A 14,120-nucleotide genomic window follows, 5' to 3' on the forward strand; every position below is an offset into this window, starting at 1 on the left:
TAACACGCTTTTTCCGACCAGTTCCATTCCCCTCCATCAGGCGCCCCGGCTGGCCAGTGGGAGGCAGCATAGAGACCACGTTTACTGCATGTTTTTTGTGAGGGGACACGGGGAGAACATGCAAACTCCACCCAGAAATGCCCTTTATGCCAACCCCAATGGGCACTGATGACGCAGAGGAGAGAACACGCCCTCAGCGTCCCCAGTGGGAATCGAACCCAGGATCTTCTAGCTGTGAGGCGACAGCACTACTGATTGTGCCACCGTGCCCCCTATGCAAGTAATTCGTAACCTCAGAGTACGTACACTAAGAGAGAGTCACGTGGTCTATTGTAAAGCAATGTGTCACGTCGAACAAATGAGTGCAGTTTTAACATAGTCCAGTACTATGCATTTCACGTTTCAGTTCAACTATTAGGTGGGTCAAACTGAACAACCAATGTCAATTTGAAGCTGCTTTCATATGACATGAAAAAACAAAAAATTCAAAAAAATCCAATGGCAGTCCCTCAGTCAAATTTGGTCACAAATGTCAAGTAGTGAAAGTAGCCAATCTACAAGAAAATAGAAGATCTACAAGCTCGTGCCGCGTTGTGAGCTTGTAGATCTGCTATTTTCACTAATTTGGGTCCCGGGGGAAATGTCTAATTTTTCTTTTGGGTCACAGGCTAAAAACTTGGGGAACCGCCGCTCTAGGCCAAAATATTTGATCTAAATTAGGTCTGGCTATGTGAGAGCTGTAACTTAAACATGAAGGTTTTACATTGGACCAGAGGAAAAAAAAACTTTAACCATCTGCATATATTCTGATTCTGAATTTTATTCATCATCTCCAACACATCTTTTTTTGTTTGTTTTTTCGTTTTGTTTTTTTTGTTCTGAGGTTATCGTCAACACCGGTTAAATGAATCAATCAATCGATCAGTAGAGAGAGAGAGAGAGAGAGAGAGAGAGAGAGAGAGAGAGAGAGAGAGAGAGAGAGAGAGAGAGAGAGACACACACACACACACACACAGACAGACAGACAAACAGACAAACAGAAAGAGAAAACAGTTCATAGCCAGATGTGGTCTCAGTTCTAGGATTCAGAGCTTTTTCAAAGTGCATTCAATTCATTTGGTGATGCTTTGATACAGACAGAAAAATCAATACATGTGTGATCAAAGGAAATAAAAACCCAAGATATTACCACCAAAATAATAAGACTAAGATACTGGCATGGCCAGAGAGCGATCCATACCATTGTTATGAATGAGAGAATAAAAAGGGGGGCAATTCATCTTTTTAGCTTCGTTACCAAACTATGAAGACAAGTCAAGTTTGTCATCAGATGGCACATAGTGGAGGTACGCCTGTGCCAGTGCTGATGGCAATGATAGTACCAGGGGACATTTGATTAGAATTGCAATGTTCATATTTCACATCTTTAAAAAAAAAAACACTCCGGAAAGTGACATCTCATTTGTGTTCACAATAAATATGTATTTTTATACAAGAACAGGACCGTTGTTCTGTTAAGTACTAGTTGATGTTTGCTTTTATGGTAAGCAAATTAATGAGAATATCCTAGAGCCCTCGGATTTGGCCAATATTTTGTCAATTTGATTCTATTTTTCCCAAAAAATATAGAATATTCAAAAATAGCAATTTTTGAAAATCTACAATGACATTCTCATAATCAGGGACACCAGGTTGAAAGTGGTTCCCAAACCGGGACACAATTGCCGATTATTTACCAAACAAGAAGATTTAGACAGGCAGAGAACAGTGGTATATCATTTGTGTGTGTGTGTGTGTGTGTATGTATGAATGTTAGGGATAACACTCATCATTCGCACTCTGATCCTAGTCCTAGAGACAACGCAGGCTGACCAGTCCAGTCGCGGTCCGAGAGACAGAACCAACGGCCGGATCACTGCCCAGCCCACTTTCATAAAGTGTACAAGCAAAGGCTCACATCCCCAAAAATCCACAGTGCACGTTTAGTTTAGTATAGCCCTCCTCCTCCTCCTCCTCCTCACGATAATAAAGCTCAAAAAGTCCTGTTCCAAGCTGGCCAACAGCTTTATATAGGTTACAATGTAACCTTACTATGGCTCATAATTGACACAGTGGATTAAGAGGGGTTCTCTGTGACAAAACAAGCCTTATGTTGGTGGAATATTCAAAAAATAATGCTACGTTGGCTTGAAAATTGGCTGAACTGTCAGGCAGCGGAAACAAACTTGAGTGGTCTTTAGTCCGATGATCAAACTGGTTTTCGTTTTCCGTGGATAAACTTGCGTCGTTTATGACAAAACGAGCGTATCGTGTTCGCTCCTCATTCCCTCATGCAGGCGATCGGTTCGATCAACGATAAATAAAATCCTATCTTTGACGCACGCAAAGCCGGCCGTCACCCGTTACATACAGGCACTGCCAGATACCGAAAGGCAGGGGTCTTCAACCTTTTTCAGCCCAAAGGACCCCTAAGCAGAGAGAGAGACGACACAGGGACACCCCCCCACACACTACATATTATGAGCTTGTGTTGCAGATTTAACTTTTTCATAGATTTAATAGATAGCTTCATTGACTATCATCTGTGCTATTTAAATGTACATTGTATGTATTGGTTGTATTTATTTCAGACATTGAACCAGTTAAACCCCCAATACCTGAACTTGACCCTTGACTCTGTATTGGTCCGCTCTTTTCCCCCCTCTTTGACTATTTTTGACTTCAACACAAATATTTGGCAGCCCCTTCTGTAGTGACTCTGCCCCCTAGGGGTCCCGGATGGGACCCCCTGTTGAAGACCCCTGCTGTGGAAAAGAGTATCCCCTTTTGACCAGGGAAAACAGAAGGAAAAGATAAAAACCCCAAATGCATTAAAGCCAAAACCAAGTTAAGAGTTTCAAATAGCGATAGAAACCTATAGCATCACATTAAAAGTGTCCGTGATAAATCTATCAACAGCAGATAGAAAGGAGGCCTTTCTATTTAGTTTGTACGCACCAGGAAGCAGGTGGTTTATTGCTGTGCTCCATCCCAGAACAGAGGAGGGTTTTATTGATGGGCGCTGAGGTTGGGAGACAACAGGGAGATGGCAGGTTGATATCTGGGGGGCTGGACTGCAACCATCCATTAGTTTCTTAGAACGATTACTTTTGATGAATCGAGTTTTTATTTTATTTTTTTATGTACGTATATCAATGGAATATCAATTAAACTGGACATCAAGAGTCCCGTTTTATACCTTCATCACACAACAATGTGTGATGAAAATGGGCTGGGTGTGGGGCGAGACCAGCCCCTTGTCGGGTCCATGCTAAACCCCTTATCCCTAAACTACTTTGTCTTTTTTTTTTTACTATTTCGATTTTTTCTTTTTTGAATAGTTCAACTAGCCGATCTACATCGCCACGCTGTGAGCTTGTAGATTGGCCGTTAACTATTAAAAAATGTTTTTCAAAAGGGTAAAAAAGGCAAAGTAGCTTAGGGATAAGGGGTTTACCATGGACGAAAATAGAGTCTCATGGGCTCCATTTTCGTCACCGCTAAACCCCTTATCCCTAAACTTCTTTGCCTTTTTTTTTTTTTTTTTTTACTATTTTGAAAAACATTTGGAATAGTTCAACTAGCCAATCTACATTGACACGTTGTGAGCTTGTAGACTGGCCATTTTAACTATTCAAAAATGTTTTGCAAAACAAAAGGCAAAGAAGTTTAGGGATAAGGGGTTTAGCTGTGACCGAAAATGGACCCCTATGTCTCTAAATAAAAGGGTTAGGAGGGGACAGGAGGCTGGTTGTGGCTGTGGGGGGGGTGTTGGTTGGTTGGGCCTTGGGGGGGTACAGTGTACGGCTAGCGGAGGTCAGTGCAGCTCTATAAAGGCCTCCATCTCCTCCGAGATGAGCCCCTTGTAGGGCAGTCTGTGTCTCTCGATGGCGCGCGCCGCCAGGCACTGCAGCGTGACGTAGTTCAGCGGGTAGAGGGTGCCCGGGTGGTGCCCGGTGGCTGCTCCACCTCCCGCTCCGCAGCCTCCGCCGCCTCCTCCTACACCTCCCTGCTCGTCCAGCAGCTCGTAGGCCGTCCGGTGGTGCGCGTTGGTGGCGTCGAAGTGGGCGCCGCCCCTCACCAGCAGCGCCATGATGTCGGGGCAGCCGTTGGCGGCCGCCACGTGCAGCGGCGTATTGTTGTCCACGTCGCGCGAGTCCACATCCGCGCCGCACTCCAGCAGCAGCTGGGCCACGGGCCGCGACGGGAAGCGGCCCACCGGGTAGCGGCCCACCGCCGTCGTGTCCTTGTCCACCTGGTGGTGGTCAGAGACAATATGTTTCCATGTCGGTGGTGCTCAAACCTTTTCATGTCAAGGACCCCCAAAATGACATGTATTTAGCCTCCGACCCACATCTCAGAATATTCAGTTTACTAGGAGCTTGTAGATCTGCTATTTTTTAACACTCCGATTGCCCAGGGTTGTTTAATCCATGAAATCATAGCCCCCGGCGATTTATAGTAGCGGAGCACTTTTACCGGATGTTATCCCGGAAGTGGCTGTAGCAGCTAAATGTAGCCAAAACACTCTAGAGCCGATCGACAACAACGGGAGGTATGATTAATTCTACCGCGACTAGCGACGGGACCGCGGTGGTCCGTAAGACATGATCTTTTCTTAGAATTGGACAGTATGATTTAGATCAAGAGTTAACGTTTTAAGATTTTCGGTCTCGTCGGCAAAACAGGGGGGGGAACATTTTCGATGACGTCCCACTGTTACACAACATCGAGTATTGGCGCTCCCAGGCTGTGGAGCGATGCGATCGGCTTTGATATCAATAACCTCCGTCTTTTTGATAAAACTTCGTCCTGGGCGCTGGGTGTTACTAATTGAAAGGACGGTGAACTTCGTCCTGGGCGATCGGGGTGTTAATAGCCAAAGTATAAAATAATGCTGGTTAGACTGAAATTCTGTTTCCCAGGAGAATCTGTGACAGCTGCTGAAAGTTGGGGTACCAAAACCTACAGTATACTGTATGCAGGCAAAATGTACACATTTTCATACTGCTTTCAGTAGCATGTGAGCAGCGCACATGCTACTGAAAGCAGCATGAATAAAAGTCGGTTCGGCTCTGTAGAGCCTACAATGTGACGTCATTTGAGGTTCGGGGGGGCGGGTACCGTAGTCGGCTCTTCGGTGCTACTGAAAATTTCTGACGAGCCGAAATCATTTCGGCACTACAGCGCCGAAACAGCGGTAAAATAGGAGTATGAATCGGCCCATAGTTACTGGTCATATCTGCCCCGTGCACATTTTATTTATTACGAAGCCTAAAAGCCAAACAGAAATGGAAATTCTGTTCATAATAACTTTCAAATTTCCAATGCCAAAAAAACACAATGAAAAGGTTAATTGCAATTTTTTGCGTGACACTTCTTAATGGTCAACTAAAATACGTATTGGTGCCAGACGTACCACCATGTGCAGCGGCGTGTAGCCCTGGCGTGTTAGGGCCGATTCATACTCCTATTTTACCGCTGTTTCGGCGCTGTAGTGCCGAAATGATTTCGGCTCGTCAGAAATTTTCAGTAGCACCGAAGAGCCGACTACGGTACCCGCCCCCCCCGAACCTCAAATGACGTCACATTGTAGGCTCTACAGAGCCGAACCGACTTTTATTCGGCTCTAAAATAGGAGTATGAATCGCACCTTAGCGTTCAGTAAATGAGTTAATACGTGTAATAAACGGTGTCAGACGTACCGCCATGTGCAGCGGCGTGTAGCCCTGGCGGCCGCGGGGGTTCAGCTTCAGCAGCCGGTAGACGGTCTGCTTCTTGTGGTGCTCCTGCTCGGGGCTGCTGACCTCCAGCTTCTCCAGCAGGAAGATCAAGTGCAGGATGATGGCCAGAGCCTTGGTGAACTGAGGAGCCTCGGGGGGGTTGTCCCTCTGCGCCACCGCGCGCTCCACCTGCAGCGCCATCCAGAACATTGATTTAACCCATTTAGACCTGACACTAGATTCTACAAATGTCTTCTAAATCCTGACAGTTTTCTGAAACACGGTAAACACATGTTTCTATGCCAGTGGCTCTCAACCTTTTTCATGCCAAGGACCCCCAGAATTATCTGTATTTGGCCGTGGATCCCCATCTGAAAATATGTTGTTCCAGGGAGTCCAGGGAACCCCCAGAAGCAAATATTTGAGTAAAAATGTTTCGCTCTGATTGACACTATTTAGCCCGCAGACCCCCATTTGAAGAGATATGCCATCTTTTCTCATGGGGGTCCCCCCATGAGAGAAGATTTCTACGGCTCTAGCAATGATTCTCTGCTATTTTTATTTAATTTTTTATGTTTTTTTGTGGCTTTCGCCTTTATTTTATATTTTTTTATGGAGGGACAGACAGTAAGCTGACAGGAAATGGGGAGAGAGATGGGGGGGGAAGACATGCGGTAAAGGTCGTCGGGATCGGGAGTCGAACCCGCGGGAAACTGCCAGACTGGATTACCAGCCAAGGTGCCTGGACCATTGATCCATGGCCCAGGCCTTTGGCAGCAAATCTTGATTTTAGTTTTAGTCATAGTCTCTTGAATAGTTTTCATTTAGTTTGTGTAACATTTTAGTCACCTGGAATGTTTTACTGTTAGTCTAGTTTTAGTTGACTAAATATCATAAGATTTTAGTCGACTAAATCTTCAGGTGAATTAGTAGACTAAAATGTATTTTGGCGGGCCTTGATGCCGTCGTAATGACTGATTTTACACTTGCTGAAAATAGCCGATCTACAAACTCACAAAGCGTCGCACTGCCGATGCCAGCGTCACATCGACCAACTCATTGGTCTGCTATTTTTGAATAGCTTTCACCATAAATGAATGGTTAAAATCTAAAGTGACACAGATGCTTTCCTGGTCTTAATGGGTTAAGGCTAGAAAGAGAGCAGGGTGGGGGCTTGTTTCCATTGTGGTCCTATGTATTAAATAGCATAACAACAGCATAAACAATTAGCACAATAATACATCAACAAATACAAAACACTTATTATGTGCAAAGGAGAAAATGGAGAAAAAAAACAGCGGCAGAGATTGACACCTCCTTCTATGGGAGATTTACCTCCCTTGAAAGAAACTCAGGGCGTTCCACATTTTGGTGGCAGATTAGTAGAATGGGAAAAGGTTTGTTTTAAATTTGAGTGGTACCAGTCGGATCACGGCGCCACCCTGCGTAGGGTGTGAGGTTACTGTACGGTCACTGTGCTGCCGATAAGTAGAAGTGGGTCAAATTCATTGTCATGCGTGCCGAGTTAAGTTGAGTCAAGTTCAAGAAGAGTGAGTCATCGGTGTCATAAAGTCCCAAGCAGAGTTGGCAAGTCTCTCTTGATTTGATCAAGTCGAGTCTAAAGTCGTCAAATGTTGAGAATTGAGTTCAAGTCTCAAGTCCACATCTCTGCTGATATAATAACACTGACGTTATGTAGGGGGGAGCTGGGCTGGAAATATAACCACACCGTCTTAGAGGTCTTATGACTCCAACATTAACCCTGTACTATACTTTGTTGTATAACGGTGGCATGCACAAATCGGGAAAATAGCTGATCAATATCTACAACACCTCACACTGCAACGCTTGAGATCTTCCATTTCCAAATTGATTATATAATCAGTGATCACCCAGCCCTACTGTAATGATACCAGTGTATTCATTCTGTGATGTGGTAACAGCAGTTTGACATTGTGATTGTGTGTCATTTGCAATTTTGCATACACTGTACAGCACCTGCCTATAAGCACAGGGCGGGACAAGTCACTGGGACTGTGTGTGTTTTATTCTGCATAGTGCAGACTAGTCAGTGTAGGTCTATGCATAGTTTTTCGTTGATAGTGTTTTTTTTGTGTGTGAGTGTTATGTTATTCGGTCCCTTAGTCATGGTTCACATCTCGTCTGTCACGACCGTCATGGCGGAACTTCAACCATATCAACCACGCACTTTTTCCCTTTACAACGTTGATGTCTACATAAACATTCAGATTTCAACTCAAAAGTTGAAACATGGCCCTGAATGTTACTATTCTTCCCGGGCGGGTGTAAGTACCAATGTCTTCGTTATTGTTAAGCAAAAAGATCTACAAGCTCATAGCGCGGCACCGGGTGCTGCACTATGAGCTGGTAGATCTGCTATTTTTGAAAAATCGAGAAAATGTGGCACAAATCTTTGAATATATGTTCTTTCAGAGCGTTTTTAACTCAACTCTTTGCTTCTGGTAGGGTCCCTGGAACAACATATTTTCAAATTCAGATAATTCTGGGGGTCCTTGACATTGTCAGTGGTTGAGCACCACTGACAAGAGAAACATGGGTTTTTCAGAAAACTGTTTTGTATTTAGAAGCCTTTAAAAAATGGGTTAAGACCCCATAACTGAGAGCATACAGATGGAACCAATGTGGTTGTGTGACCCGGGCTACTTTGAGCTACATTGTAAGTCATTTGTATGCTCTCACTCAGGGGCCGTCAGAGGGTTATGTGTCAGAGAGGCCGTCAGAAGGTTATGTGTTATGTGTCAGAGACACCTTGATAGGCCTGTCACAATTATTGCATAATCGCCCCAATTGCAATAGTTTGAGATGAGATCATCACAATCATTTTTGTATAATCAATAGTTTTCATGTTGAAAAATGTCCGTACATTTTCAAACATTAATAGCAGAAACAGCAGATCTACAAGCTCACAAAGCGTCACGAAGCTGTTTTGTAAACATTTTGGAAAGAAAAAAATATTAAAAATGTGTGTCGGTGATTTCTTTGTATATTTAAGTTATTTGTCATATCTGCCCTGTGGAATTTGTGATTACGAAGCCTAAAAGGAAAACAGAAAAACAAATTGGTATTTGTGTGACAGTTAATCATCAATTTTATTTGTAATCGTGACAGCCCTACACCTCGACACATTGCCGGGGGCGCGGTGGAATTGAACCTGTGACCTTCTGTTATCCCGGGGCGACCTCGTCGCTACCTAAATTCGGCTACGGCCCGTCTCACTCACCTCCCGGACGCTCTTCCCCAGCACGCCCATCAGGTCGTGGAAGGTGACGCGCGTGGCCAGCGTTCCCTTGGCGCGGTCCTGCAGCACGAAGGAGAAGAGCTCCGCGAAGCTCAGGAAGCTGGAGGCCGTCATGGGGCTGAGTGGGTCCAGGTTGCTCTGCTGCATGTCCAGCGCGTACTTCCACAGGCTGATGCAGCGCTCGAAGTTGCCCGAGTCGGCGTACACGGCGCCCCGGTAGCGGATGTAGTAGGAGGTGTCCGGGTGCGACGGCCCCAGGATGCGCTCGCGCACCAGCAGCGCCTGCATGCGCATCTCGTCCGGGTCTGTGATCAGCGCCTCCAGCTCCTCCGCCGTGCTCACCTCACGGGCACAGTCGTAGGCCGGGATGGGGTGCGCGCTGCTCGGCGGCGGCTTGGCCAGCGGGCCCACGTTCTTCTCCCCCGCCTGCCTCAGCTCCATGGCCCTGCGCCAGTAGCGCATGGCGCCCAGCAGGTCTCGCTTCTTGTCCACGAAGGTGGCGCCCAGGAGCTCCAGCGCGTCCACGCGCTCCTCCCGCGAGGAGCGCGGCTGGTGCGCCAGGTACTCCACGATGTTGGTGTGGCCCGTGACGCTGGCGGCCAGCAGCGGCGTCATGCCGTAGCCGTCGCGCTCCATGCGCGCGTTGCACTTGAGCAGCATCTTCATGATGTCCAGGCTGCCCGACTCGGCGCAGTCGTGCAGCGCCGTGTTGCCCTTGACGCTCTTGCGGTTGACGTCGGCGCCGCGCTCCAGCAGGAAGCGGGCGATCTCCTTGTGGCCCTTTGTTGTAGCAGGAGATAGAAAAGAATATATATATCAAAGTATATCAAATAGAGTGTCGCAAATGAAAGAAACGTCTATGGGAAAAATGCATGGGAAATTATTTTCCGGGCTACTCATCGTCATGACTATACTTTAATCGTCATTAATACTATAATGCAATCTCATTTTCCCACAGGAGTCGATAAAAAACAAAAACAAGAAAAAGTACAAATTACACACAACATATTACTTCCATATTTTAAACCATTTAGACCCGAGGACGATTCTACGAATGTCTTCTAAATCCTGACAGTTTTAAAATAGCAGATCTACAAGCTCGTAGCAAGGCACTAGGTGCCGCGCTTTGAGCTTGTAGATCTGCTATTTTTCAATAGCTAAAGTATAACATAATGCTTAAAACACCAAAAGGGGTTCCCGCCCTGAATGGGTTAAGGCCGCCGCCCCCCCCCCCCCACACACACACACACACACACACACACACACACACACACACACACACACACACACACACACACACACACACACACACACACACACACACACACACACACACACACACACACACAACTCCATTGACAATGAAGGGTAATTTATGTCATCTTGTCCCTAACACAAACATTAAATCCCATTAACAATAAAGAGGAGTTTAATGTTTGTATTGTCTGATAATTACGTCATAAAAGATGTATATATAGCGCCCCTCAGTTCACACGGATGTGATTTTTGAAAATACCTGACCCTAACCAATGTTATGATGGCCCTTGGTAAGACGGCCACCATGTAGCAACGTCACTCTCCATTGGCCAGAGCGCGGGTGAGCCATCTAGCTTTCTTATATATATCTATGGTTATACCTACCTTGTAGCAGGAGATCATAAGGCAGGGGGTGTGTGAGTTACCTTACCTTGTAGCAGGAGATCATGAGGCAGGTGTGTCCGTGGCGGTTGGCCACCTCCATGTCGGCGCGGTGCTCCACCAGGTACTTGACGATGTCCAGGTGTCCGTCGAAGCAGGCGGCGCGCAGCGGCGTGGAGTTGGTGAGCGTGGTGTTGTTGACAGCGGCGCTGTGCCGCAGCAGCGTGCGCACCACGGCCAGGTGGCCGGCGGCCGATGCCGCCCACAGCGGCGGTGCGCCCTCGATTGTCTCACCATCAAAGTTGACCGAGCCACCAAACTCCACGCCGGCCCTGCGTGCGGACGTTAGGGAGCATGATGAGACGATGTGAATGATGAATATGTTTGAACTACAAATGAATATGAATATGGATTCTTCTGGGGGTAAAATATAGGCAATCTACAACGCGTTGTGAGCTTGTAGAGGTGGTCAAAACGATACAAAGTCAAACGATACGATATGTTGTGTTTCCATTTCGATACACTTCGATTCTTGAAATGTTTTTTTCCAGATGGAGTTACTATATCGTTACACCCCTATCCAGTAATCATGTATACACTTTACTTTATTTAAACAACTAGCCCAGCTTTCCATGCCCACCTATGCTGTTACCAGAACTAGCCCTGGATGATGACCATTGATTGATTGAAGTATTTATTAACAGTTTGCAGAATTACAGTACATTTCAAGCACAACTCTGAGTGGACGACCCAATAAAGCACTACACTTGTTTACAAGAGGGTCCACCTTAACCATGACACTGCTATGGTCATTCAGACCTAGGCTGTAATAGTGTTATGATAACAGTTATGACAGGTCTGTAACTCAGTGTACAAATGAACCAAATGATAATACTAATAGAGTATCGTCCCATAATACTACTACTAATAAAACAATAACAACAACAGAGTACCGTCCCACCCCTAGTCCCCGTGTACCTGCAGTGCTCCAGCAGGTACTCCACCACCTCCAGGTGTCCGTAGCGGGACGCCACCAGCAGCGGAGTCCCACCCTGGGTCTTCTCCTCGGCCAGAGTCTCAAGCTCCTCGGCGCTCTTGTTGCTCAGCAACTTCTGGATAAGTTTCAGCTTACCGTCCCTGGCGGCGTTGAACACCGCCGTGCTTATATCCATTTTGTTTAGACGTGTTGTTTTTTAGTAGTTGTCGTTTTGTTCCTTTTATACTATTAGACTACTAGTCCGCTGGGACGCAGCAGCGGCCGCCCTGCCGCTCATACTAGTAACGCTGCTCTCCTGGAAGGTTGTTTAGGTTCAGGAATCATATGATCGTGTAATCTTTAGCCCGGCCTGGGGTCTGTGTGTCCTGATGCATCTTTCTGCCATTTTGAGCAGGGGGGAGCTGTCAAGATGGCGTCGTGCCTGTTTGTTTGACAGTTCTATGTTTACACGCGCCGCAAGGCATTGTGGGACGTGTAGTTATTTTGTGACGTTCCAGCATAGCGTTATATAAAGCAATATGGTTCGCCAAACTTTTTCATGTCAATCACCCATTCACCCCCAAATTGATACTTGTTATCCCACGGACGGTACCCCATTTGAAAAGATATTCCAGGGACCCAACTGGCTGCGGGGCCCGCAGTTTGACATGCATTAGGCTACGGGCCCCCATTTAATGGCATTTCCATCTTTGGAACCACAATTTATATTGTAAAATCAATGTTAATTTAACTCAGAGAATGTACAAATGGTCCATTTGGTTCCATTTGTGCACTCTCCGAGTTGACCCTGAGACCTAAGGGTCCATTTTAGCCTGACACTTAATTGACTCAAGTCATAATTTTCATTTTGTTTCAATCACCAGGACATATTTTGTAATGGCAAATTGTAGGTCCATTTGGTTCCTAACTATCATTTAGCTGGGGACCCCTGTAACTCCCTCAAGGGCCCCTAGGGGTCCCCGGACCCCACTTTGGGAACCACTGTTATAAAGGATTCGGTGGGCACAATTTTGGCTTTTAAATAACTCCATTTCCCATGATGCTTCTTGATAGGATGACCTAGCAACCCCCATGGGTTCGCTTGTTACATGAGCCTGAACACACCGAGCGCGCCGACGTAATGTAATATGATCTCTTAAGTCTTAATCTATATATTCATATCATTAATACCATGACTAGTAGTCATATTAATAATAGTACATTAATACATGTATTATTGTTATTATATATTGTATTTATTTTTTGCGATCTAAACACAAACAACATCAAATTGGTTCAGTAATGTAATGCATTGTCAGCTGGCCAGTAGATGGAAGCAAAACACCTCCGTGCAGCTAACAGCAGATGGACAGAGTGAGACATGTTTACAGCACTCTTCATCACAACACCCTAAAGATGCACTTTTATCTGAAATGACCACTTGACAATTTAACTTTTAACCACACTGTTAATGTATTATAACAGTAATTATAGTGCATTAAAACATTATTATAATGTACTTCAACTACAAGAATTATAGTAATACAAATAAAATAAAATAAAATAATCTGTGAGTGTCCATCCATCCATCCATCCATCCATCCATCCATCCATCCACCTTCAACCGCTTATCCGTAGTCGGGTCACAGACAGGGGCAACAGCTCCACCAGAGAGCTCCAGACTTTCCTCTCCAGAGAAACATTAGTAACTTCCTCCTGGGAGATCCCGAGGTGTTCCAAGGCCAGTGAGTCGATGTGTTTCCTCCAACTGCGCCTTGCCCCGGGGTCTCCTCCCAGTGGGACGTGCCTCGAGGACCTCCCTATAGGGGGACGCCCGAGAGGCATCCTAACCAGATGCCCGAACCACCTAAGCTAGCTCCTTTCCAGGCGAAGAAGCAGCCACTCTACTCATAGTTTCTCTTGCGTGACTGAACGTCTCACCCTATCTCTAAGGGAGATGCCAGGCATCCCGGCTTGTTTTTGCATTTTGCGACCTTATTCTTTCGGTCATGACCCACCACACTTCATGACGATAGGTGAGAGTAGGAACGAAGATTGTCCATCCATCATAGGTCAATGTTTCCCAAAACTTTTAGGCCATGGGTTCTTTATTCTCTATCTATTTTCACTACTTCGTAAAAGGTTTTATTTACTTTTCTTTCCTTTTTTCCCCTTCCATTTGTGGATGGTTGCAATTTATTAATTAAACTATTTTTGAAAAAATCCTATATTTTTGGAAAATCTTTTGAAATAACAAACAAAATGTAGGAGGGGTGGGGGGGTATTTACTCACAAGCCTTAAAACTGTCACTTTTAAACTGCAAAGTGGATGGGTGAAGGCAAGAATTGATTGATTGATTGATTGATTGATTGATTTATTGATTGGTTGGATAATGGATACTTTATTAAACATGTGCAAACAGTAGGCTAAGCAAGTACAATAAAGCATTGCTAAAAGGATAAC

The 14,120-nt window shown here is 45.5% G+C and overlaps 1 protein-coding gene across 1 annotated transcript; it reads right to left on the reverse strand.

Moving 5' to 3' along the window:
- Positions 1 to 810: 810 nt before the first annotated feature.
- fem1a (fem-1 homolog a) lies at positions 811 to 12,073 on the reverse strand. The gene is made up of 5 exons (XM_079508263.1): positions 11,659 to 12,073; positions 10,730 to 11,012; positions 9,025 to 9,822; positions 5,745 to 5,951; positions 811 to 4,294 (listed from the first exon to the last, which is right to left on the reverse strand). The coding sequence occupies exons 1-5, from the start codon at positions 11,850 to 11,852 to the stop codon at positions 3,857 to 3,859; spliced, it is 1,920 nt and encodes a 639-aa protein (XP_079364389.1). The 5' UTR covers positions 11,853 to 12,073; the 3' UTR covers positions 811 to 3,856.
- Positions 12,074 to 14,120: the final 2,047 nt, after the last annotated feature.

The sequence above is a fragment of the Electrona antarctica genome (assembly GCF_951216825.1).
Source record: "Electrona antarctica genome assembly, chromosome: 1".
In the NCBI taxonomy this organism is placed as follows: domain Eukaryota; kingdom Metazoa; phylum Chordata; class Actinopteri; order Myctophiformes; family Myctophidae; genus Electrona; species Electrona antarctica.

Coding starts and splice junctions, on each gene's coding strand:
- fem1a (XM_079508263.1), bottom strand. CDS start 11,852: ATGGATATAAGCACGGCGGTGTTCAACGCCGCCAGGGACGGTAAGCTG. Junction 11,013..11,658: donor TACCTGCTGGAGCACTGCAG/GTACACGGGGAC, acceptor GTCCGCACGCAG/GGCCGGCGTGGAGTTTGGTG. Junction 4,295..5,744: donor ACACGCCGCTGCACATGGCG/GTACGTCTGACA, acceptor GACCACCACCAG/GTGGACAAGGACACGACGGC.